We start from the raw sequence: 25,108 nt of genomic DNA, 5'->3' as shown, positions 1-25,108 counted from the left end.
ACACGACAACGTTTTCTTCGGATTCGGTGACCTGGGGTACTCGGAATTGGATAGGCGTAATGCTTTCCATGCAGCCGGCTAGTTGCATCTCGGGGTTGGGCCACGCACCTCCTGGATACAGGAGTTCCATCACGATCTGTTTCTGAAATTGAATAAACGATCCAGTTCTCCCAGCCTTACTGTAGAGAACAAAGCTGTTGTAAATTGCCAATTTAATGAGGTAAAAGACACTTATACCAGCGTCTTGTTTTTCAGGCAACTAAATAGAGTGCTAACCTCTGGTCATTGAAGTCCACCCCTCCCATGTTAGTATTATACTCGTGGACGACAAGGGGTTTTTCAATGACCTCAGTTTGCCGTTGAATTTCAACTGTCGTGTCTGCGTGAATGGTGGACAGGAAGTAAACCTCCCTCTTGTCCTTCCATTTCACCGCGAGCAGGTCGTCAGCACACAGGTCGGCCCTCTGCCCCTGTTCAAGTCTGGTGGTAATGAGCCGTTGGGGGAAGCCCCGGCGACTAGGCCGCACTGTGCCACAGCATCGGATTTTTTCGATTTTTAAGTGCTGAAAGAGGGCCACACTTGTGTAATAATTGTCCACAAAAAGATGGTACCCCTTCTGGAACAAGGGTGACACCAAGTCCCACACAACCTTTCCACTGCTCCCCAGGTAGTCAGGGCATCCGACCGGCTCCAATTTTGAGTCTTTACCCTCATGGACCCTAAAATAAGATGTATAGCCTGTGGCCCTTTCACAGAGCTTATACAGTTTCACCCCATACCGGGCGCGCTTGCTTGGGATGTACTGTTTGATGCGAAGGCGCCCGGTAAAACGTATGAGGGACTCTTCTACGCAGATGTCCTGGTCAGGGGTATAAGCATCTGCAAATCTGGATGACAGGTGGTCTATAAGGGGTTGAATTTTGTGGAGCCGGTCAAAAGCAGGGTGGTCACTTCGATGACAGGTTTCGTTATTGAAGTGCAGGAAGCGCAGGATGTTCTCAAATCGTGTCCTGGACATGGCAGCAGAGTACAGGGGAATATGATATGCTGGGTCCGTAGACCAATAAGACCGCAACACATTCTGCTTTTCTAGTCCCGTGTGAAGGAGAAGGCTCAAAAAATAATAATTTTAATTTCGGAAACGAACTGGTTTCCACCGAAAAAGGCTGGGCAAGGAACTTTTCCGGCTTGGCGGTTATATATTGTGTGGCCTTACGGTTCGTCTCTGCCACAATTAAGTCTAAGAGATCCTAGGTGAAGAACAGATAGAAAAAGTCTAGGGCCGATCCTAGATTATCTGTCTCCACCTGGACTCCAGACTGGGCGGTGAAAGGGGGGGGTGTGAGGACGGGTGCTGCAGAATCAGGGGATTGCCAATTTGGGTTTGCCAGCACCTCTGGTAAACTAGGGGTAGTACGGGCGAGCCTTCTTGGTGGCTGCGACTGGGATCTTACTGCACGTGCCACCGAACCAGTTTCAACTTCCATGCTGGTGCTCGCCACTTCACCAGGGTCTACGGAAGTACTGGTTCTAGGTCCAGGAGATGTTGTGCTGCTGGTGCCTGCCCCACCATGAAATCTCAGACCAGCACGAACACCACTCTGCTGCCCTTGAGGCCAATCCTGCGGTCCAACAACATGGGGTGTGGTACGCCTGGCTCTAGCTGGGACCTCAACCTCGTCATCACCATCGGTCAGTGAGCCACTGCTCAATTCAGGTTCAAACTGACCTGGAAGATTCGTCAAATGAGGCGTCCCAATCATCCTCATCCGACTGGGCCATGTACCTGAGAACATCATCGGAATACCCCTTTCTTGCCATGGTGGGCTGCTAAAGTACCTACCTAGCAAAAGGGAGTATTTGAGAGGTAGAAAGCTGTGGTCACTGAGTTTTGATAAAAAAAATAAATCAAAACTGAGGTTTACAGTGCCACAGCTATTTTACAGTGTTTTTTGCAGTGATCAGAAAAAAAATTCTGTCACTGCTGTGGGGCGGGCTGAACGCAAGTGCAGGCGAACGATCGGCCTGATCGGGCAAACACTGCGTTTTTTTGTGGATCCTAGTGACCCTAATAGATCTGACTGCGATCAGTAATGATCACTTACAGATACTATATAGTACCAATGTTGATTAGCGACAGTGATGATGCTAATTAGTGACTGTGGTGCAATGGGCTGAGCACTAACTGACACTTACAAAGGGGCCTAGCTAACTGGCTTAACTGCTAACACTCGTGATACTAAAAAAGTGACAGTTTTCACTGATCACGGTTTTTAGATCACTAGGATAGTGACAGGGGGGTGGTGGGGAGTGGGGAATCAGAGGCAATCAGAAACAATCTCAGGACAATCACAGGCCAATCACAGGGCACTCAAATGACGGGACAATCAAAGCCAATCACAGGGCAATCAAACCAATCACGGGACAATCACGGGACAATGAAATTGAATGTCAGTACAATCAAATATCAAAGTCTGAGGGCGATCTGAGGGTGTGGGGGGTTGACTAGGTGCCCGCACGGGGCAGACTGGGTCCTAATCTGGTGGGTGGCAGACACAGGGGGTGACGATAGGAGATCAGTGAGGGATTACAGGGGAGAATAGATGTAAACCATGCACTGGGGAGGTTATCAGGAGGGGGGGGGGGGGGCCTGAGGGCAATCTGAGGGTCTGGGTGGGTGATCAGGTGCCCCCAAGGGACCGTTTAGGGTCTGCTCTGATGGGTGGGGGTGACAAGGGGTGATAGGCAGGTGATCAGTGGGTGAGGCAGCTGTATACAAATGTATACAGTATACAGGGGGGTGGTCTGGGGACCCTAAGGGGCAGTTAAGGACCTAACCTAGGGGATAGCGTCCCTAGATAGTGACAGGGAGTGATTGATGGGTTTTTAGGTTGGTGGTGGGGTGCAGATACTGGTGTGCTGGGGTGGTCAGGGGGGGTTCTGAGGGCTGGGGTGGGCGATCGGGGGGTCTGTGTGGGGCAAAGTGCGCTGGTATACTTGTCTGATAGGGCTGCCTGTCCTCTCTGATGGTCGCACGACGAGTGACCATCAGCGGAGGAGGCAGCCAGTATAATACACTTTGTTACAATAACAAAGTGTATTATACTGCTCTGATTGGCCCGATCGCCGTATTTGAAAGCCGCCGGCGCTGCTAATTGTCCGGCAGGTTTCCGAGCAGGGTGGGCAGAGCCTATTGCCGGCGGCCATCGCGTCATTGATGACGCGATCGCCGCACAGCCACCGCTGAGGCCGCCCCCGCCGATGGGCGTATTGCGGTCGTTTGGGCCCGGTCTTTGCCGCCGCCAATCGGCTGGGGGCGGTCCTCAAGTGGTTAATCAATTTTTCCTGTGCTAAAGGTCTGTCTAACAAAATTGATAAGGCTGAGCACTGCACCTTCAAAGTACTTAAAGCTAGATTCATTTCTAAGCCTTCCTGAAGGAAATCAAGAATAGCTCCAATGTTATTTTGAACTCAATTATGTGTTGTACACCAAGATGTGTATACCATCCAGACCCCTCTGTAAATGTTTTTGAGTGACTAGTTTTCTACACTTCAATAAAGTGTCAATGGTCTTATCAGACACCCCTTTATTCCTCAAAATCAACCTCTCAGGGTCCAGGCTGCCAGACAGAACAATTCCGGCTTGGGATGAAAAAGCGGTCCCTGACGTAGGTGGTCTGGCCTGATCGGAAGATTGAGAGGAGTTCGGACAGACAATCGTAGAAGAGTGGAGAACCTGTTTCTTTTGGGCCACATAGGAGCTATGAGTATTCGTTCTACTTTTTCTTTTTGGATCTTGTCTAGTACATGTGGAATCAATTTTAGAGGTGGATAGGCATACCCCAGTTTGAAACTCCAAGGGATTGATAGAGCATCCAACCCCAGAGAACTCGCATTCCTGTGACGCAAATAAAACCGAGGAACCTTGGCATTCACTGGAGAGGCAAAGAGATCGATTTCTGGGAACCCCAGTTGTTCCGTGACTCCCAGAAAGACCTCCCGATTCAATTCCCATTCGGAGTGATCGATCTCGTGGCGGCTCAAAAAAGTCCGCCTCGAGATTGAGTGACCCTTTTACGTGAACGGCTTCTATCGACAGAACATTAGCTTCTGCCCAGACAAAAATTTCCGACGCTAAAAGAGACAGACTCGGAGATCTGGTCCCTCCTTGTTTGTCGAGATAAGCTATCGTGGAAGTGTTGTCTGAAAAAACCAGGACAAGATTAAACCGGATCATGTCTTGAAACATAAGTGCTTCTTTCACTGTTGCGAGTTCCCTGAAGTTGGACGATCTCCTGGCTATCGTTTTGGACCACCTTCCCTGGCAATACTGCCCCATGGACGTGGCCCCCCAACCCCAGTCACTGGCGTCCGTGCACATCCTTACAGGGGCCTCCTGTCTCCATATTCTGCCCTGAGTTAGATTGCTTGATTGAAGCCACCAGTGAAAACTTCTCTTCACCTGAGCTGGTATCAGAACCTGAAAGTCCAGAGACTCCTGAGTTTTGTCCCATCCTTGCAAGATCCAATTTTGCTGCACTGGCAGCCGTAGCGGTAGTGACCACGCTAGAGCTCTGCTCCTCCATCTTGCCACTGCCCGCACGCCCAGCCGGAGATTTTAAGCGGAAGTGTGTTCGCATCTTCCGGTCCGCCTCCTCTGACGTCAGCGGAAGTGACCTTCGTGCTCGGCTTAAACTGCAGAGAGGCACTTGCGCGCAAGGAAGGCGGAAGAATCTCTGACGACCCAATTCCAACCGTGGGCGTTCAGAGGCAATGGCGGCAGCACGCAAACCTGGAGCGGGTACCTGGCAGCGGCGATGGCGGCTCTCCAAAACCTCCCTCTCCTCCAAGGTACTACCACCAGGGATAGATTCTCACCCTCCGGTGAGATATATAAAAAGAAACAAATTGGGAGCTGAAAAATCCCCTGTGTTCCCGGGCGGAAACACAAGTGAACTGGGGATTAAGGGAGGGCGAGAGCTTTTTATACTTTTGTTCTGTGTTTCCCCAGGACTTGGCGGAGCCACTCCTCCAGAGGGTGTCCCAGCCATGGCCGGATTTCCGCACAGTCCAAATAGGCCCGTGCCTAGGGCGGAAGAAAAGTAGTAAGCCAGCTGGGGCGGCTGTCACATACCGGCAGCAGATCAGCCGTTGTTCGGCAATCAGCTGTCTGCTCCAGCCGCGCTGTTCTCTAGTCTCTCTGCATACACGCAGCATGAGAGCGCCCCTCCCTTCCTCTCCACTCTGATGACGCTGAAGGGAGGAGGGGCTGAGCTCTCTGCTAGCCACACATAGCGAAGCCGGGAGATTCAAGAAGAGAGGAGGAAGACAACTGGCACTGTAAGCATGGAGAGGGCTGCGGGGAGGGAAACAACGTGCATATCAAGTGTCTCAGTAAATATATTGCTGCTTGCTAACTCTCTGTACTACACACAGTCACTCAGCCGCCCCTACAGACTACAGAGCGAGTGCCTAGCTGGGAGCTCTCTGTCTCTCTCCCCCTCCTTCCAAGCCCGTGACTTGTACTAAGTGAGGCTGCTGTGTGGTTGTGTGGGGGAGCCCAGCAATTACTGCAGCCTTATCTGTCAATAAGATAAGGGAACAGTCAGAGTTGCCTGGCTTTGTGTGCGAAGAGTACACAGGAAGTAATGAGAGCAAAGTCAGGCTGTGCTGTGATGATCATTCAAGTACTGAAGCCTGTGTGACTCTGACATCAGAAATTATCTTACAGCTTTCTGCTCATTGTAGACACAATTCTGCTAGCCTGGTCATACTCTGCAGTGCTTCCTTCCTTTACTCCCAGAATGCTGTATTTCATGCCACCTCAACACTCATCCTGATGCCCTCTCCCATCTCCTGTCACTCTCACTGCTTCTCCCCTTTACCCTCCCCCCCCCCTTCCAGTCCTTAAACTTCATACTCTCATCCTATCTGTCCTTCTCCCTTTACATCTCCAAAAGCATCCCACCACTGTGTCATGTAATGCTTTAACCCCTGCTATGGTACCACAGAAGTGCCGGGCAGATGATGGAAAAAATCTGGTTCCAAACGTGGGGTTTGTATAAACAATGGCACCGCCGCTGCCCATGTGAACTAGCTCTAAGTATAGTGCTCATGTCCTCCATACCACATTGCAGAGTAAATGGTCATGTCAATGATTAACCTCAGAGGAGCTCACAATCCCACCATAGTCACAGTATAATGACCTACGTATTTATTTACCTACAAAATTATTGTGTATTTATATAGCATTGGCATCTTCTGCAGCACTTAGTCATGTCACTGACTGTACTCAGAGGAGATCACAATCCAATCTTACCATAGTCATAGTATGTCCTGCTATATTATTATTATTATGTATTTATATAGTAGTGACATCTTCTGCAGCACATTACAGAGTACATAGTCATGTCACTGACTGTCCTCAGAGGAGCTCACAATCTAATCCCTATCACAGTCAGTCTAATGTCCTACCATATTATTAGTATGTATTTATATAGCACTGACATCTTCTGCAGCACATTACAGAATACATAGTCATGTCACTGCCTGTCCTCAGAGGAGCTCATAATGTCCTACCATATTATTATTATTATGTATTTATATAGCACTGACATCTCCTGCAGCACATTACAGAGTACCTAGTCATGTCACTGACTATCCTCAGAGGAGCTCACACTCTAATCCTACCATAGTCATAGTCTAATGTCCTACCATATTATTATTATTATGTATTTATATAGCACTTACATCTCCTGCAGCACATTACAGAGTACATAGTCATGTCACTGACTGTCCTCAGAGGAGCTCACAATCTAATCCCTACCATAGTCATAGTCTAATGTCCTATCATATTATTATTATGTATTTATAGAGCACTGACATCTTCTGCAGCACATTACAGAGTACATAGTCATGTCACTGACTGTCCTCAGAGGAGCTCACACTCTAATCCTACCATAGTCATAGTCTACTGTCCTACCATATTATTATGTATTTATATAGCAGTGACATCTCCTGCAGCACATTACAGTACATAGTCATGTCACTGACTGTCCTCAGAGGAGACCACACTCTAATCCTACCATAGTCATAGTGTAATGTCCTACCATATTATTATTATGTATTTATATAGCAGTGACATCTACTGCAGCACTGTACAGAGTACATAGTCATGTCACTGACTGTCCTCATAGGAGCTCACACTCTAATCCTACCACAGTGATAGTCTAATGTCCTACCATACTATTATTATTATCTATGCGTACAGCACTGACATCTGCTGCAGCACTATATGCCTAGCCTCACCCTAAATTGACAAATTACCTAACCACCCTCTTTTTTTGTTGTTGTAAATTCTTAACCCTGACCTGATATCCTGATCTATCAGTATCCATACCCCCCACCCCCCTCCATCCTGTAACACTATCCTAATCCTGCCGATGTCAGGGGGCAGCTGGTGATAGTGGGCCTAGGGCGGTAAAAAGTACAAATCCGGCCCTGGTCCCAGCTGATGAATATGAGAAAAGTGCATTAGAAAACAGCATGGTGGCAGACCAAGCTGAGTCGGAGAGCTCAGATAAACTTTTGCATAGATAACTGAAGTGTTTTAACTCTTCCTGTACTGGAAACAATATGAGACTCATCTGTGCTGCTAATGTTCCATTTCTTAGCTGTGCTAACATACAAATCATATCAGAAGCTTATTTTTCACTTCAGATTCCCTTGAAGGCCTTTTTACACTTACTGCGTCACATTGCGGTACGCTCTGCTGCAGCTTGTTGCAGTGGCCATGAAAGTCTGAGACAAGACCCCCTGCTTGTGGTGCGACGGAAGTGCTCCAGGCGCAGTAAAAGTAGCTGCAGTGCGTTACCCTGTAACACCCGGAAGTTGCATTTTTTTTTCTCTTCGGTTGCACCGCGGCTATTACCTCATGGTGTGACTTTTTGGCTGTGGAACGGTTGTTTCGATTTCACATCACTACTGCAGCGAATAACGCAAGTATAAAAGAACCCTAAAATGTACCAATTGCCAAGTGCTTCTGACAGCCAACAGTTCATTAAAAAGGACTGCATAAAACCTTAGAAAAACGCTGGCATCCCCTTCCCCTCACCCCACTCATACACTGTGCTATGTAAAAAAAACAAAAAAAAACAAAAAAAAAAAAAAACACATTGCCTTGTACAAATTCATCCTACGACATTTTTCCTGACACCATCACACCATTCAGAAATAGAAGAAACACTGCTTTTAGCAAGCCACAGAAACTCTCAGCTGTCCCACGGGATTCACCCCACCTAGCAACTTCACTTGTGCCACTGTGTTCTCACAAAGTGCTTCCAGATGTTCTGAATGACTCCCATTTAGGAACACAGGATCCCTTCAACAGAAGCTGCAATTATCAGGACAGAACTGTATACAACATAATGTATCTATTGTTTACAGTATAAGCAACACTCAGATGAACAACTGAATAATGTGGTGCCTGGAGGCTGCACACCATTTCCCTGCCATAAAGGATGTATAGCTGACAACCCAGTAATGCCAGCCTCTCATCGGCGCTATGGAGGTGACACATCGATAGGCAGGCATGTAATTACCAGGTTGCTGTGAAAACGGTTTTCTTATGCTGCAAAAAGATCTGCCTATATTGCAAGAAGTCTGTTTCTCACGAAAATCAAACAAAAAAACAAACAAACAAAAAAAAAATTAGTATAATGTAATTGAATTGTATGTGTAATACAGATAATTTTCAGTTATACGGCTTTTTTTTAATAACCTTCCATCATTTGCTAATATTTGCAGCTTACAAATTACACTCTGTATTTTAAAATAAACAGAGCAGAGCTCATGACCATTTGAACTTCCTGGTAGTAAAACCTAAACACAAATTTCCTCGTAAATAGGTTTATTAAAATGTAATTTTTAATAATTTACATTTAAAAAATGAACAATGTAGATCTAGACTGACTCATTTACTGATAAATCTGAACTATAATGAACTAGGGGTCTTTAGTGAGCAATACTGGAGGTCTTAAAGGTCTCCATTTTAGCCAATCATCTTAGGCTGCTGTCATGAGAGGACACACTGACTTTGTTTTAATACAATTGCACCCTACCACTATGCATTATTGCACTTCACTGTGTTCCCTTGAAAAAGCTTCCACTAGGAAGTGAAACTGCTGGGTTATTGTTTTGGTGGGTGGGTGGGGTTATGGAATGTATTATTAAATGGACTCTGGGGTGGACATATTCTCCAGTATTGCTCACTAAAGACCCTCAGTTCATTATATTTGAGATGTATCAGTAAATGACAGTCTATATCTACATTGTTCATTTTTAAATATATATATAAATTATTAAGTTATATTTTAATAGACCCCTTTACGAGGAAATGTTTGTATTGGCTATAGAAGTCAGTTCCTGTGATTAGTAGTGAAACCTAAAACCAGAAACTGAGACATGTTGAGATAAGTGCTTCAGAAAACAGCACTGTAGCCAACCCACGTTGGGTAAGAGCTCAGAAGCTCTTTTGCATAGATAACTGAAGTTTAACTCTTCCTATACTGTAAACAAGATAATACATACAAAAATACATGAGATGAGACATGCATACAAAATCATCTCGCAAGTTTATTTTCACTTCAGATTCCCTTTAACTGTTCCTCCTCCTCTGCTTACACCTCATACTGTGAACGTAACCTTGGCAGGTTTTGTTGCGCCATATGAATGGTTATGTATAGAATGCTTGGGAGCCCAATGTAAAACTTGCACTGGGGCTCAAAGTTTCTTAGCTATGCCACTGGTATTCAGGAAAGCATTCCTAAACATAGTGCTTCATTAAGAGCCTGCCACCTGGCAGCAATGAAATGCTTTACAGCAAAAGGTTACGCAGTCTCGAAGGTTAATCCAGATACTCCTTACACAAGTAGTAATTTGCAAGTTATCCATCTTAGCATAACTTGGCAAAAAATGATCTAGTCATTTAGAAAAAATGCTGTAAAGGGCTGATAGTTTAAAAGGGTAACTGAAGTTAGAAGAACATGGAGGCTGCCATATCCATTTCCTAATATTGTCAGATCTGACAATGTCAAACACCTGATCTGCTGGCTGGCTGTGCAAAACATGGCACACCTCAGTCCAATGGAGTACACAGAATACGGGCCTTTTCACACAGTGTCCATTGCATTATGTCACTACGGACAAGATCATTGCAAAGCAATACAATTATACTTGTATGGGGCTTATACATGGAGTGTAGTGTGACGAGCTCTGGTAACGCATGCATTTACAGTGGCAGTGAAGCATACTTTTGTTCTTTATTGCCTAAAGCACGTGCCAATTTCTGGCATTGCAGTGCCAATGTGCACATTGTGAAAGGGCCCTTAAGCCCAATCTACACGATACGATTACGATTCTATTTACGATTTGATTAAATCAGACATGTCCGATCGGGATTCAATGCAATTCGATTTGCCATTGCTTTGCAAATCGAACTGAATCGAATCCTAATCGGACACGTCGGATTTAATCGAATCGTAAATAGAATCGTAATCAAATCGTACAAAGAATCATAACGTGTAGATTGGGCTTTAGACTACTTGATAAAGTTATTTAGTCCATCAGTTCCATTAACTTGTGCAAAGGTGCTCATTAACGGTACAATTTTCTCATCAGATACAATTTTTCTATACACTAATTACGATCGTAAGTAATCGGAAGGCAATTATCGATTGTTCCCATAAACGGGTCAATTAGGGCATTTTCTCTTTTCAGATAAGATTGTAAAATCCAACTTTCAGATCAATTACATTTTCTGTTCCATTCGACCTAAGAATTGTTTTACATTGATTTTTGACACTGCATAGTTTTCTGTACAATTCGATCTAAAAAGTGTGCCGAAAGATCACATCTGATGAAAAAAAATATAATTTGTACCATTAATGGACAAGGCAAGAGGGGAAGAGATGAAGCCAGAATTCGTACAGATGTGTCGGGGTATGAAACCTAAGGACAGACCCTTCAAAATGAACTAGGCCACAAAATGACAAATTTCCTGCTCTAGATGGCTTACATTTACCAACTAGAGTTTTTAGTATAATTTTTCCCTTTGTTTTTCATTATTTCCCTAAAATAAATGCTGTAAACTGCAGAAGCTATAGACGGAGCCATAGCTTGCAGCATTCCGGCCCAAGTAGTAAACTTACAGGGTGCAGGTCTAGAAAGAGGGAATGCAGCTTTTCACTTGGGTGTAGTCCTTCCACAGCAGCCGCAAAACCGGGATCCGCATTGTAGAAGTGAGGAAAGGAGAGAAACATGGGAGCACCTGGAGGAAGAATCAGCAACACTAAATATACATGCACACTGCTTACACAGCATCTTACAGAATATATTTTATTTCAAATTGAAGTTACAATTTAACATAGAATCAATAGACCTGCACACCTATCATGAGTGGTTGCTGATCCCAGTAGCAGTAGTATCAAGACAATCACAGGAGGGGCCTACACACTGTCTTACTTCAGGAACTATGCAAACTGTTTAATGTTCCAGCACACACATTAGGACATCTGAAGATAGTTTGGGGGCCACGCAGGTCCCATGCAAACAAATACATGTTTTTATCTGCCTATACCTTGACAAAGGGGACCTATGTAGCCCCAAAACCATTGTCAGCTGTGAAGGTCAGATGTCTTAAATACTTAAGTAAAAAAAAAAAGACATTTACTCACCTGGGGCATCCCTAAGCACCCCGAAGCTGGATGGTGCCCTCGCAGCCCCGCTCCGATCGTCCTGTCCCCGCCGGCGGCTACTTCCGGTTCGGCGACAGCCGCCGACAGGCTGGGAACGCGGCTGATTTTCCGCGTTCCCAGCCGCTGCTATCACTCTCTATGCTGCTATAGCGTATATATATAGCTATAGCAGCATAGAGAGTGATAGCAGCGGCTGGGAACGCGGAAAATCAGCCGCGTTCCCAGCCTGTCGGCGGCTGTCGCCGAACCGGAAGTAGCCGCCGGCAGGGACAGGACGATCGGAGCGGGGCTGCGAGGGCACCATCCAGCTTCGGGGTGCTGAGGGATGCCCCAGGTGAGTAAATGTCATTTTTATTTTTTGACTTAAGTATTCCTTTAATGTGTGTGCTGGACTAATAAGTCTGTTTTTCGATTGTCTCTACAATATAGCTGACTTCCATCCTACATAGGCCTGGGGCACACCAAAACCCGATAGCAGATCAGCAAAATGCTAGCAGATTTATAAACGCTTTTTTTATGCTTATGAGGCGTTTTGCGGATTGTTGCAGCGGATTTCAGTGTACCATATTTCATATATTGTTACAGTAAAGCTGTTACTGAACAGCTTCTGTAACAAAAACGCCTGGAAAACTGCTCTGAACTGCCGTTTTTCAGAGCGGTTTGCGTTTTTCCTACACTTTACATTGGAGGCAGAAACGCCTCCGCAATCCAAAAGATACCTCACCCCGGGAGTACGAGTTTCAGCAAAAACGCCTCCCGCTCTGGTGTGAACCACCCCATTGAGATACATTACCATAGCGTATCCAAAAACGCTCAAAAAGCTGCTCGGTGTGCCCCAGCCCTAACAGCCTTTTTCAGTTTGTCCAACAATAGCTGGGGAAAAAAAATAATCCACCAACATTACCATCTCATTAGCTAACTGTATACTAAACCATATAGGACTAAACTGGTTTCCCTAATGATCTTCGGGTCACGGTTCTGAATTCTAATTTCTCCACCCTCACAGAAGCAGGTTGTAAGGGCCCATCCACACTTCGAAGCGCAAAACACCGGTGGTTTTTGCCGGTGTTTTGCGGGAGTGATTTTTCCGAGAGATCACGCTGAAAAAAAAAAAAAAAAAAAAAAAATCACTGGACAGTGCAGAGATTTCTCCGTCATCATGTTTAGCTTCTATAGCACTGAAACGCGATCGCTGGGAAATCGCCTGAAAATGGTGCAGATTACGCGTTGAGTTTTTGGGCGATTTCCACAAATCGCCCAAGTAAGAAAGGGGCCCATACGGTTTTATTACACTAGCGCTTTCAAAAAGTGCTAGTGTTTGAGCATTTTGCCAAAATCGCTGCCAGAACGCTCAAGTGTGAATGGGCCCTAAGGGCCGAGATTGTGTTTGTGGATGCTACTGAAGTGCAGCAAACTATTTTTATAGCCCCTCTCTGCTTTTAAAGAGAAGAGTAATCTCTTCTAATAAACCGCTGTAAATAAGCACTGACTGAAAAAAATTGCAGGTATGCATGAATTCCGGATAATATGAATAAGCAGGTTTATTCTACTTTCATTCAGCGAGATGTAGGTTTTCTTCAATGCTCAGCTGATCCCCTAGCCTTCAAGCAGTGAGAACTATGCCTAGAATTACTGTATGTTCATCATACCCGATTTGAAGAAGAACTATGGTAAATTTCTTAAAGGAAGACTATCGCAAAAAAAAAAAAAAAAAAGTTGAAATCTGACAGAACCAACAGGTTTTGGGCCAGTCCTATCTCCTCATGAATTCAAGGTGCTCTTTGTTTTCAGCAGCATTTCCTGAACAGCAGTTAAAAAGTCTAACTGACAATAGTGTGCGAGTAGGGAGGCTGGCTGGTATCTTACCATTTTGGGCAGTTAAACTGCTCTTCTGGAAATGCTGTAGAAAAAGAAAAATCTGAGATCCCCCCATGAGGAGATGGACTGGACCAAAACCCGTCAGTTCTGTCAGATTTCAACTGCCTACTTTTTTCGCGATAGTGGTCCTTTAAGAGGGCATAATCCACAATAGCCTTACAAAGATGAAGCCCATGCAGGAGATTAAAGGCATTCCTAGGTGAGAAATGAACCCTAAAAAGATATGAAACTGAACATACTGAGGTACTTACATATTATCCCATATGCAGAGTTTGGGCTGGTGCACACCAGAGCGGTTCTGGAGAGTTTTTTTAAAAAAGGTTAGCCGTTTGAAAACTGCTTGGGTAATGTATTTCAATGGGCTGGTGCACCCAGAGTGGTTTGTTTTTTCCACAAATGCAAACTTGGGGCTGCAGCATTTTTTAGATTTCGGAAGCATTTCTGCCTCAATGTTAAAGTATAGAAAATTGGAAAACCACTCGGAAAAAACAAACATTCTGATCTAGCATTTTTCAAAGTGTTCTTGATACAGCAGCTGTTCAGTAACAGCTTTACTGTAACATGAAATCTGCTACACACAAAAAAAAAAAAACACCTCACATATCTCATCTAAAGTTTAGATAATTTACACAGAAAATCTAGTTGCAATAGAATAGGATTATTTCTTCCTGTGATACAATGACAGCAGCAGGGTTTGTAAAAATTACACAGGCAAGCTAATCTGCTTCTTCAGCACTCAGCCTGTGATAAACAATTCCCCCTCCTCCCTCTGAAATCTCTGGCTAGTAATACCTCCCCCTCCTCCTGCCCAGACTGAGCTCCCATGAGCCCTTGCGACTATCTGAAATGCCAAGGCTTTCTGAAAAGCTGTGGGCGAGGCTTGTTTAGTTTATAGGGAATTAGAGTATTAAAGCAAAAAAAAAAAAAAAAAAAAAAAAAAAAAAAAAAGGTATTTGGTTTGAGGAATGCCCTATAAACCATAGGAAAGGAACACAATTACGCAATGAGTAAAAGTTAATCTCGGATCTACTTTAAGGCAATTAAGGAATACAATTCTATGGGCCTGTTCACAGTACAGTACTGCACTTTCTAGCTTGCTGCATGCAGGCAGCATTAAAGTCCATGCCCAGTTTTCATTGCAGGTCACACACCTGACGCATGGGTTATGTAACAGACCACTGTAAACCTAGCCCTAGTGTTTGTAAAATCTTTCCTCACCCTGATTTTCATTCTGAAATTTATCACAGGTGGAGACATCTAGTCCTGTCAAATACAGATCTGCAGTACGTGGTTTCTTAAAATTCTAATGCCTAATACACGGTACGGTTTTGTGTGCGAACGATGGATCAGAGTGATAAAATAAATTGAGAATTGAGGGGAGGAGAAGAAGAAGAAAAAAAAAAAAAAAAAAAAAAACTTCTTTCCAAATAATATATACACATCGTAATAGGGACATACCGTAATTAAAATGTTATAAAACCAACAAACTATGTCCTGGTTATCTAAAGTAGCACTTTATCTTCAAACTATAATGGCTGAAAACTGAGAAACTACTTTAAAACATTTTTTTATCATCTCTTATTCCCTTTAAAATACATAGGAAATAAAATTCTTAGCAGAAGGTACCAGCCAAAGAAAGCCACTCTTGTCCCACAAAAAAAAAAAATATACAGATCATTTAGGTGCAATAACTTTATAGGTAAATGAATGACAGGATATTGAAATGTAAAAAAGTTGCTCTGGATTTTAAGGGGAAGTAACCTGTGGTAGGGAAATGGTTAATTGGCACGTATGTTTTACCCTGGCTTGCCAATTCTTACAATTTGATATGTATATCTGATCTTATATACCTTAAGTGGAATGACTGTTAAAGAGCAACTATTAGCCATACTATGCCAGAGGGGGGGGGAAGAAAAAAAAAAAAAAAAAAAAAAAAAAAAAAAAAAAACAGACATTAAGGGCTCGTTTCCACTATCGCGAATCTGCATGCGTCCAACGCATGCAGATCCGCACATGTAATACAAGTGGATGGGCCTGTTTCCACTGTAGCGTTGTTGAGGTGCGTTTTTTTCAGCGTGAAAAAAACGCACAAAAGAGCCAACGATTTCGCCTGCGTCGGGAATCCGTGCGAATCGCCGCTAATGTATTTAATAGTAAAAACGCATGCGTTTGTTACATGCGTTTTTACCCGCGATTTCGCGTGCGATTTCGCACCTTTTTCAATTTTATTTAGCCCTGGCAGTGTCATGGTTAATTTCGCATGGCACCCTGCCATGCGAAATCGCAGGCGAAATCGCGGGTAAAAACGCATGTGGAAACGCATCCGCATGCGTTTTTACAAGCGTCGGAATGCGGCCGAAATCGCGTCGCAACAGTGGAAACAAGCCCTTAAGTAGTTACTTGCTTTAGAGATGTATTGCCCTGTACACATTTTGATTGCTGTGTATTTTATATTGTGAAATGGACAGAATTCTGGCAGAGGCCATCTTGGGGTCCCACAGGCTTCGGCATTCCGCCCCCCCCCCCCCCCTCGCCCTGCATCTCCTCTTCTCCCTGTACTATTGCTCAGTGAAGCGGGGAGGAATAAAAGCAGTGCGCACAGACTCACCCCCATATGGTTCCACGCGCTGGAGTTTCCGTCTATACACTCTGCAGTACCACTGGCGTTAGTGCAGAGAGTGTATAGAGGGGAACTCCAGCACGTGGAACCATATGGAGGAGAGTGTGCGCACTGCTTTTATTCCTCTCCACTTTGCTGAGTAATAGTGAAGGGAGGAGAGGAGATGCCAGGAGGGATAAAGGGCGAGGGGGGGATGCGGCAGGAGTGCAGAGAAAGTCACAGCAGGAGGGGGGCAGAGATTAGTGACGGAGGACAGCTTCTGGCCCCCCTCTGCGCCATAGCAGCTGCAAGCAGCTAAACAACAGGCGGCCAATCAGAGAAGAGCAGAGGTGAGGGACAGAGGCTTCAGTCTATCAGGCTGAATTAGCATGCATTACAACTTCTTTTTTGCGGCCAGCGTACGACAAAAAAAAGAGCCTGGGGACTAATCTATTGGAAAAAAAGAAAAAAGAAAAAAAGTGAATTGATTTTAAACTTTAGAATTGCCTTGCTAGCATCTTTTTTTTACTTAAAGGGATACTGTAGGGGGGTCAGGGGAAAATGAGTTGAACTTACCCTGGGCTTCTAACGGTCCCCCGCAGACATCCTGTGTTGGCGCAGCCACTCACCGATGCTCCGGCCCCGCCTCCGGTTCACTTCTGGAATTTCAGACTTTAAAGTCTGTAAACCACTGCGCCTGCGTTGCAGTGTCCTCGATCCCGCTGATGTCATCAAGAGCGCACAGCGCAGGCCCAGTATGGTCTGTGTCTGCGCAGTACACTCCTGGTGACATCAGCGGGAGCGAGGACACGGACGTGCAGGCGCAGTGGTTTTCTGACTTTAAAGTCAGAAATTCCAGAAGTGAACTAGAGGCGGGGCCGGAGCATCGGTGAGTGGCTGCGCCAACACAGGATGTCTGCGGTGGGCCATTAGACGCCCCGGGTAAGTTCAGCTCATTTTCCCCCCGACCCCCCTACAGTATCCCTTTAACAGTTTTTAATAGAGCATGGATTATGAATGTTATGCCTGACAGTTACTCTAAGAAACAGACTAGTAAATATTTCATAATGACTAATTGTCTATTCAGTGATGCAAAGCAATTCTTCCACTGAGTGTTTCACCATACAAAAAAAAAAAAAAAAAAAAAAAATCCACTTCAGGGTTCAAAATTAATCCATTTGAACACTGCACAAATCCACTGTTCACCTTTGACCATTAGCTTTATTTACTGAAAAACACGCATTGCACAAAATATTTTCCAACATGAAATCCATTTCACCCTGTGCCAAACTGATAAGGGGCGCTCAGCCAGCTGCACCATCAACTGCCTTAACAGGGATTTTGTCTCAGACCTGTTAACCTCTAAAGAAAATCTAAGCTAAGCCATTAGCTGAAGCACTCAGACCAGAACTGTCAGCACATCAGCTATTTGCAGGCCTCTAGCTACCATAGCCAACCTCAAGTATGTGTAAAGTATGCAGCTGAGCAGGAGCCATCCAGAAGGATAAAGGGGTACAAGTCTAGCCATTTACTAGAATTCATAATATTTTAATTGTCCTTGGTAGAATAGAGACATTTCTAGTAAAGCCCTGTTCACAGTGGTCAGTTGCATTGCACAATAATTCTGCATGTCATCTCACTGCCCATACAATTCTATGGGCCTGTTTACAGTAAGTAGTCATCACGCCGGCGTGACAGTACTGCGCATGAGTGATTAAACCGCGCATGTGCAGCACTGTCACGCCGGCCGGCGTGATGACAAAGAGTCTCCGTTAAGGAAGAAGTGGGAGCCCGACACGCAGCCTGGGTGTCGCCGGTGCGGTATGCAGCAGAGGGACCAGGAGAGGAGCCAGGGAGACGCCAGGGGACCTCCCGACCTACGGTGGGCTGAAGAAAGTACCAAGTACGAATTTTGTTTATTTTTAAAGCTCAGGGTCCCATTAAGTCTATGTCCAGTCTCCATTGCAGTCCACACACATTTTAATGCAAGTGTTATGCTACTGACCGCTGTGCATCCACCCTAAATCTTTAAAAAGGAACCAAAGGTGTGAGACCTACGGAAGCTGCCATATCAGTCATATGTCAGTCTTGCTGATCTTTCTGGTCAGTAGGGTCTATAAAGCACACACCAGAAACAAGCATGCAACTTAACTTGACAGATTTGTCATAGACGTGATCTGCATACTGGTTCATGGAATACAGATTAATGTTTTAGAGGCATAGAGAGAATCAGCATAACAGCCAGGAATTACAGGCAGAGGATCACCAGGCAATGGCCTCAATTCACTAAGCTTATCCCCTGTCTTTAATAACTCTTCTAGAGTTGTTACCATGGTGATAAGGCATGTAGTATTCAGGAAACATTTTACCTCAGGCAAACCTAAAGTTAACTCTTCTGTCTTTAAGTTAACTCTTCAATCCTTAAAATAACTCCAGAGTTAAAAAGACAGGCTGTTTATTAACTGCATGTGAAAATACAGTAACTGCAGAGGAGGTAAACTAACTGCAGAGGAGGTAAACTAACTGCAGAGGAGGTAAACTAACTGCAGAGGAGGTAAACTAACTGCAGAGGAGGTAAACTAACTGCAGAGGAGGTAAACTAACTGCAGAGGAGGTAAACTAACTGCAGAGGAGGTAAACTAACTGCAGAGGAGGTAAACTAACTGCAGAGGAGGTAAACTAACTGCAGAGGAGGTAAACTAACTGCAGAGGAGGTATAACTGCAGAGGAGGTATAACTACAGAGGAGGTATAACTACAGAGGAGGTATAACTACAGAGGAGGTATAACTACAGAGGAGGTATAACTACAGAGGAGGTATAACTACAGAGGAGGTATAACTACAGAGGAGGTATAACTACAGAGGAGGTAAATTAACTACAGAGGAGGTAAATTAACTACAGAGGAGGTAAATTAACTACAGAGGAGGTAAATTAACTACAGAGGAGGTAAATTAACTACAGAGGAGGTAAATTAACTACAGAGGAGGTAAATTAACTACAGAGGAGGTAAATTAACTACAGAGGAGGTAAATTAACTACAGAGGAGGTAAATTAACTACAGAGGAGGTAAATTAACTACAGAGGAGGTAAATTAACTACAGAGGAGGTAAATTAACTACAGAGGAGGTAAATTAACTACAGAGGAGGTAAATTAACTACAGAGGAGGTAAATTAACTACAGAGGAGGTAAATTAACTACAGAGGAGGTAAATTAACTACAGAGGAGGTAAATTAACTACAGAGGAGGTAAATTAACTACAGAGGAGGTAAATTAACTACAGAGGAGGTAAATTAACTACAGAGGAGGTAAATTAACTACAGAGGAGGTAAATTAACTACAGAGGAGGTAACTTAAGGAATGAAGAGATAAGAGCCTCTCTTATGTGGAGGTAAGTCTTCTCTTGCCTTCTTATCTCCAGCATGATCTTAGTGAATTGAGGCCATTGGCCTCAATTCACTAAGATCATGCTAGAGATAATAAAGCAAGAGAAAACTTACCTCCACACGTGAGAGTTATCTTACCTCTTCATTCCTTAAGTTACCTCTCCTGTAGTTAATTTACCTCCTCTGTAGTTATTTTCACACGCAGTTAATTAACAGCCTGTCTTTAACTCTGGAGTTATTTTAAGGATTGGAGAGTTAATTTAAAGACAGAAGAGTTAACTTTAGGCTTGCCTGAGGTAAAATGTTTCCTGAATACTACATGCCTTATCACCATGGTAACAACTCTAGAAGAGCTATTAAAGACAGGAGATAAGCTTAGTGAATTGAAGCCATTAATGTGCGTTATTTAAAAAGGAAACATGTCAGCCTCCATATCCCTCTCACCTCCTATTCTTTTCAGTTTGCAAATCCAGTGCAAAAAGTTAGTATGTACTTTACATTAATATAACCACTTTCAGATTGTGACTTGTGGGCTTAACTGGGCTTTAAACAAACATCTACTCCTCAAAGACAAGGTTTTATCTGGCAAATTGTGTTATTCCAATCTTGTATGAAATTAGGCATGTGCACAAGTGAGAATTATGCACATCCCCTGAGCAAACCCAGCCCCTCAGAGGTGCTCACAATCCATTCAACTGAGCAAGCTTTGTACTGATAAAAGCAGTACATACCAAAGCGACAAGCGCTGACGTTCATCACACCGGAAGCTGTACATGGGCAAAAGCCTTCATTAGGAGGATAGTCTGATCCATTTGCAAACAGGTAGTTGGGGGCATTATACCGATACGTTGGGATGCCTCGAAAAGACTCCTCCTTTTCAAATACCAGCGTTAGAGACCTGATATGGATTTAAAAAAAAAGAAAAAAAAAAAAAAAAAAAAAAAAAAGCAAGTCCATATTAAAGCAGACATTTATATGGATTGGAATCAGATTAAAACTTGCTTGAGTGTTTATTTAATTTCCCTACTTAAAATTCTGATACTTTATCAATGCTGCGCTGGAAATGCAAACTAAATATCACTTTAAGAGGTTTGCCATCATTAGGACTGGATTTTTTAGAACAGTTTCTCTATGGTACAATTGCAGATTCATTTATGGTGCATATACACCTTGGATTTTTACTTGGCCAGTTGTACAGCCTCTATGTAATATGTGGGCCAAGAGATTTCGAATATGGATAGTATGGTGGGGTGGGGGGGGGGGAATCTATTTTAAATTTTTTTTTTTATCATTTCTTCTCTATTCAATTGTTGTTTCTAACCATTCCCCCAATGTTATAAGCACGTTTTGTAAGGTGTTGCACTTTTACCGCTCACTCCACCTTAGCACAAAAATGTATATACACATGATCCATAAACCGTTCATTTGGTAAAAGTGCAAGTTTAAAAAAAAATGCTGCATAAGACAATCATACACAGCAATTTAGACTTTCGTTAAGGTGGCCATTAACTATCCAATTTCTAGCGAAAATTCATTCGGGCGATCAGATAATCCTGATCGGAAGAAAAAACAAAAAAGTTCACTACACCATCAACGAACCAATCTTTGCTTCCCATCTATCACAACCAATAATAAAATCCAAATTTTGGTTTGGTGAAAAGCCAATCGGACGACTATTTTTATAATAGTTTGTAATCGATTGTGCCCATCATCAACTAAGATTTACAACCAACCTGATCAGAATTTCTGATCGCTTGAACATTTTTTTGGGTAGAAATTGGACCACTAGTGGCCACCTTTAGAGCAGCAAACCTGTAAGGTCTCCGTTGAACACACTTTATATACCAACCTCGGGAGGGAGAAGACTCTGGCTTCCCCATCCTCCTCTGCCAGGCCATTCCCAGTAGGAGGGAACAGATTGAGAGCTGCTTTTTTCTGCTCCAGCAGGTCTGTGCCATTGTGGTTTCTAGTAGTTACCCTCCACCAGCCTGTTCCAGCGCTGTCCCATCTACAAGGCTTTTTGTGAAAGGACATCACTGGAACAGACTGTTGGAAGAGAAGCTTCCCGCCCCCGAGGCAAGTAACCAAATTGGTCACTTTTTCCTTTAAAAAAAGGGACAACTGTAGTGAGAAGAAAATTTGAGACGGCCATATTTATTTCCTTTTAAACAATACCAGTTGCCTGGCAGCCCTGTTGATCTGGCTGCAGTAGTGTCTGACCACCGCCAGAAACAAGCATGTAGCTAATCTTGTCAGACCCGACCATAAATGTCAGAAACATCTGATCTGCTGAATGCTTGTTCAGGGTCTATGGCTAAAGAATTAAAAGGCAGAAGATCAGGAGGATAGTCAGTAGGCCTGAACGATTTTAGGAAAAGATTGAATCACACGATTTCTGTCAGAAAGCAGCAGCTTTGCAGAATAGTCAGTCACAGCACAGCCATCAGCATTATCACGCTGACACGCTGTGCATTTTGTGCAAAGGAGGTGGAGGCTGTGCAGAAACCGTTGAGTGACAGGCTAACAGGCGGAGTCTGCAGTCCGTGATACTACTATTGATGGACAGGGGAGACTTTGCCCGCCCAGCTAGTGATGGGGACTCAGGAGGTGATTGAGAGCCTGTGGGCGGAGTCTGCCATCCGCCCAGCCAATGCCATGGAAGCGCTGGGAGGAATGAGCCGCCGCAAGAGTGAGAGCATGTGGGTGGAGTCTGCTGGCCGCTCATCTGATAGGCTGCGCCACTGCAGTCAGTGTACAAGTTGGGGAGAGTGTGCGCCGCCTCCATCACCGCAAATGACCGCTGAGCCGCCGCTGCTCGGAGCTGCGAGCTGTGCATAGCGGCAGAGGTGACTGCCTGCAGAGGGGGATGAAATCGCCACTATGACGATCACGGAATCGCCGTTTCCGCGATCGCGATTTCGATCCCCAAACGATTTATCGTTCAGGCCTAATAGTCAGGCAACTAGAATTTCTTAAAAGCAAATAAAAATGGCAGCCTCCATAGCGCTCATGTTACAGTTGTCCATTAAAGAGAACCTGAACTGAAAATAAAAAGTCAAAATAACCATACACTGGTCATACTTGCCTACTGTGTAGTCTACTTCTCAATCTCTTTCTCCTCTCCTGCATCCCATTTGTCCACTGTGATCAATGGAATTCTCCGTCCTCAATTTTGAAAATGGCCATTACCCCTTAACCGCTTCCTGGTCAGCACACTGTTAAACTAATATCACCCACATGAGCAATAGGGAAACATGGACAATACCTTGCACATTCAGTTGTAACTGACAGCTGCTGATCTATAACTGACAGCAACTGGTATATTTCAGTTCTGACAAAACATTGTCAGAACTGGAAGGGATCACTGTAAGAAGAAAATGGTGGGCTTCTGAGAGAAACTGATGTATAGGCAAGTATAGAATATTCATTTGCAGCTATGTCTTGTGTTTATTTTAAATAATTTTTCTCACTTCAAGTTCCCTTTAACCACTTAACGACCGTCTAACGCCGATAGGCGTCGGCAGGTGGAAGTGGCGTTTCCATTCCATGTAAGTTCACGGAGGGTGTCTCCGTGAACAGCCTGCGAGCCTCCGATCGCGGCTCGCAGGCTAAATGTAAACACGCGGGGGAAGAAACCCCCGATGTTTACGTCGCACGGCGCTGCCGTGCAGCAGCGCCATAAAGGAGATCGGCGATCCCTGGCCTCAATGGCAGGGGGATCGCCGGCATCTGATAGGCTGAAGCCTATCAGAAGCAGTACAGGACGGTTCGCCATCTTGTGCTGCCCATGGGAAGGAGGGGAGGGAGGCGGAAAATCGCTGTGGGGGGGCTTTGAGGAGCCCCCCCCCCCCCGCTACACGCAGACAGCCGGTGGCGATCAGACCCCCCAGCAGGACATCCCCCCCCTAGTGGGGAAAAAGGAGGGTGGGGCGGGGGAAGACACTGGTCGCCCTGGCTGCAAGGTGATCTGTGCTGTGGGCTGGAGAGCCCACGCAGCACAGATCACTGAGAAATAGCCCGGTCCTTAAAGTGAACCTCCAGACTAAAAACCTACTCAGCAGCACTGTAAAGGCTTGGTGTTTCTTTAACAGTTTCACAGCATCAGAACTTTGTTTTTCTTATCCAAAACTCATTTTTAGCTGCACAGAAGAAAACTGCCTGGGCATTTTCCCCCTGATGCTGTGCAAAGCATGATGGGATTTGCTGATATTGCGGTTCTCGTTCTGCTGTTTTGGTGCATTTTTTTATTTATTTTTTTTAATTTGTGATTTGAAGCCTAGCGTGTGCAGCTGGGAAGTGTGATCAGGACACAGGACAGTTGGAACTGTCTCATGCTCCCTGTCACCTCCTTTCAACCAAAAAGATGGCTGCCCCCATGAACAAGATGGCTGCCCCCATGAAATCTCAAACATTTGCCTGTTCTTTTAAAACCGGGTTGGTAAGAGATTATATTACCTATCTATTTTAATTAATATAGCTAGTGTAACTTAATGACAGTATGTTTGTTTAGGCTGAAGTTCCTGTTTAAGTGGTTAAGCACTGTACAACAACAGACTGGGCAGTGTGTTCTGCTTGATGGTAAGGTGAGGGGGAAGGGAGAAAGAGGCAGAAGCACACTTTCTAGAATGTTTGAAGTTCCCACAGGAACAGTAGCAGTTGGGAGGCAGTGATCGGTCATGCCAGGTCGCCGAAGGGGCGACTAACAACATCAGGGGACTCCTATAAACGCTCAAGTACCATCTGTAAAGATCAAGGAAAATAGTCTAGCTCTGTATATTTACTTCAGCCAAAACTGAATGCAATCAAATAGAATTCACCTTCATTCTACAGTTGCTATATCTTTAGGAAACAGTACTGCTGTGTCTGCATAGAATGAGTGAACATTTGTGGCTGGAATCGGGCATTACAAAGAAGTGCGCACTTAGTAACATTCTTTAGACCAGAGTGAATACACAGTATCTGCGCAGCTTTAGATGGCCTTCATAGTTAACACTGAAACCTCTGTCTAGAGGTCACTTTATGTTACATTTATGACACATGCAGATTCAAGGCCAGATATCCGTTTTCCTTGCCAAGATTATTAATAGGAAGATAAGCAATGGGAAATCTGCAGATATCTCCAAACTGAAATATAAAGAGATATTACCCCAACTTTAGTGCATACAGCTCAGGAGCAGGTTTACAGCGTCTCAAAAATGTCTTTCACACACACAAAAAAAAAAAAAAAAAAAAAAAAAGTTATAGCGTCAGTCAAAACTATATTTTATCTCCAGGCAAATTATAAAAGTTATCATTGCAAAATGATCCGCTGACCTGTGCATGAGTAGAGACTTAAGGGGCCCATACACTCAGCCGATTAACGACCGATCAATAGCGATCGCAAATAGTTTGCCGATTCGATCGAGTTGCGGCCGATTTCAATCGGCCAGGGTGGAAAATCAAATCTGAAGAGAATGCTTATCAATTTGCATTGGCCCCAATGCAAATCTGAT

At 44.3% G+C, this 25,108-nt stretch overlaps 1 protein-coding gene across 2 annotated transcripts in view; it reads right to left on the bottom strand.

Annotated features, from left to right (window-relative positions):
* SCARB1 (scavenger receptor class B member 1) overlaps positions 1-25,108 on the bottom strand; it is a 185,187-nt gene that overhangs the window by 43,869 nt on the left and 116,210 nt on the right. For both annotated transcript variants that reach the window (XM_068243872.1, XM_068243865.1), the window contains exons 7-8: positions 20,348-20,514; positions 11,209-11,327 (exon numbers count right to left, since the gene is read on the bottom strand). In XM_068243872.1, coding sequence (XP_068099973.1) covers positions 11,209-11,327; positions 20,348-20,514 — 286 coding nt within the window. The remainder of the gene's footprint in view (positions 1-11,208; positions 11,328-20,347; positions 20,515-25,108) is intronic.

This window comes from Hyperolius riggenbachi, chromosome 1, assembly GCF_040937935.1.
Source record: "Hyperolius riggenbachi isolate aHypRig1 chromosome 1, aHypRig1.pri, whole genome shotgun sequence".
In the NCBI taxonomy this organism is placed as follows: Eukaryota; Metazoa; Chordata; class Amphibia; order Anura; family Hyperoliidae; genus Hyperolius; species Hyperolius riggenbachi.
Note: the sequence above shows the minus strand (reverse complement) of the source record. Positions and strands in the feature narration are given on the sequence as shown.